The sequence below is a fragment of the Citrus clementina genome, unplaced genomic scaffold, assembly GCF_000493195.1.
Source record: "Citrus clementina cultivar Clemenules unplaced genomic scaffold, Citrus_clementina_v1.0 scaffold_1, whole genome shotgun sequence".
Classification (NCBI taxonomy): Eukaryota; Viridiplantae; Streptophyta; class Magnoliopsida; order Sapindales; family Rutaceae; genus Citrus; species Citrus x clementina.
Window position 1 is genome coordinate 5,023,518 of NW_006263303.1, and position 1,306 is coordinate 5,024,823.

At 41.8% G+C, this 1,306-nt stretch overlaps 1 protein-coding gene across 1 annotated transcript; it reads right to left on the reverse strand.

The window, feature by feature from the left end:
* On the reverse strand, positions 1–630 carry LOC18054846 (putative pentatricopeptide repeat-containing protein At3g15930). Its single transcript, XM_024177388.1, has one exon. It carries the CDS (start codon positions 628–630, stop codon positions 1–3), a length of 630 nt encoding a protein of 209 aa, XP_024033156.1.
* Between the last annotated feature and the right edge of the window lie 676 nt (positions 631–1,306).

Sequence of the window (1,306 nt, forward strand, 5' to 3'; positions counted from 1 at the left end):
TTATCGGTTTATCATGTCATCCACCATTTCATAAATTTCTGAGGATTGTGGGTGTGATGGATCACCCTTAACAAATTCATGAACAACACCATCAACCTCAATCAAAATGCAACCTGGGGGCTTCTTTATGTTTCTTTCTGCCACGAGTTCCCTGATTCTTTTGACCTTCTTCCACTTTCTTGACGAGCTATATCTGTTCGATAGAATAACATATGAGCCACCATTATCTGGGAGAAGCTCCAATAGTTGTTGAGCTGCTCTTTCTGCGGCCTCAAGGTTGTCATGTATTCTGCAGGCACCAAGAAGTCCTCCCAGAACAAAATGATCCAGTGCCATGGGCATGTTCTTTATCAACTCCTCAGCTTTAGCTATGCGACCAGCTCGACCTAATATATAGACTAAACAACCATAATGTTCGATGCTAGGCCGAATGCCATATTTCTCGGACATCAAATTGAAGTGAGAAATCCTCTCATCTACTAGTCCAGCATGACTACAGGCAACCAAGACACCAACAAAGGTAATTGCATCTGGCTTCACCCCTCTAATCTGCATCTCATAGAAATACTCCAGAGCTTTATTTCCTTGTCCGCACATTGCAAGGACAACAATCAATGCTGTCAAAGTCATAACATCTTTCTCCGTTTATTATGCTGCCACATTTGGCATACGTGTCCACAAGCGCCATTCCTAAGCCAACATCCACCTCAATGTTCTTCTTCATGATATAGGCATGCAGCCACATACCAACCTCAAGGGCACCCAAATGAGTGCAAGCGAGCAACAAACTCACCATTGTCACTTTATCCCCTGTCAGCCCCTTGTGTTGCACCTCCCGAAAGAGTAACAAAGCTTCCTCGCATGCACTATCCTCAACATATCCTTTAAGATGTTCCAGCAATATAAGTTCTTCTCAGGCATCCTTTCAAATTGTAGGTGCCGTATTCCAAGAGGCACCTAACCATGCTACGTGTCCATCTTATTAGATAACATAAGCTATTCCGGGATAAATAACACCTAAGCTATTCTGAGTAGATAACACCCAAGTTATTCTGGGATAAATGACACACAAGCTATTCCGGGATAAATAACACCCAAACTATTTTAGGGTAAATAACACCTAAGTTATTCTAGGATAAATGACAACCAAGCTATTCCTTATAGGATAAATAACACTCAAACTATTTCAGGGGAATAACATCTAAGGAAAAAATTCTTCCGAAGCTTATAAAAATGGCAAGAGGGGGGAATTAATTCCACAATCCATTAGCCTACGGAAATCACGTCCAAAGGCCATACGGGTAAG

What these genes read in the sequence shown, in the direction of transcription:
- LOC18054846 (XM_024177388.1), bottom strand. Translation starts at nt 630, where the DNA reads ATGACTTTGACAGCATTGATTGTTGTCCTTGCAATGTGCGGACAAGGA.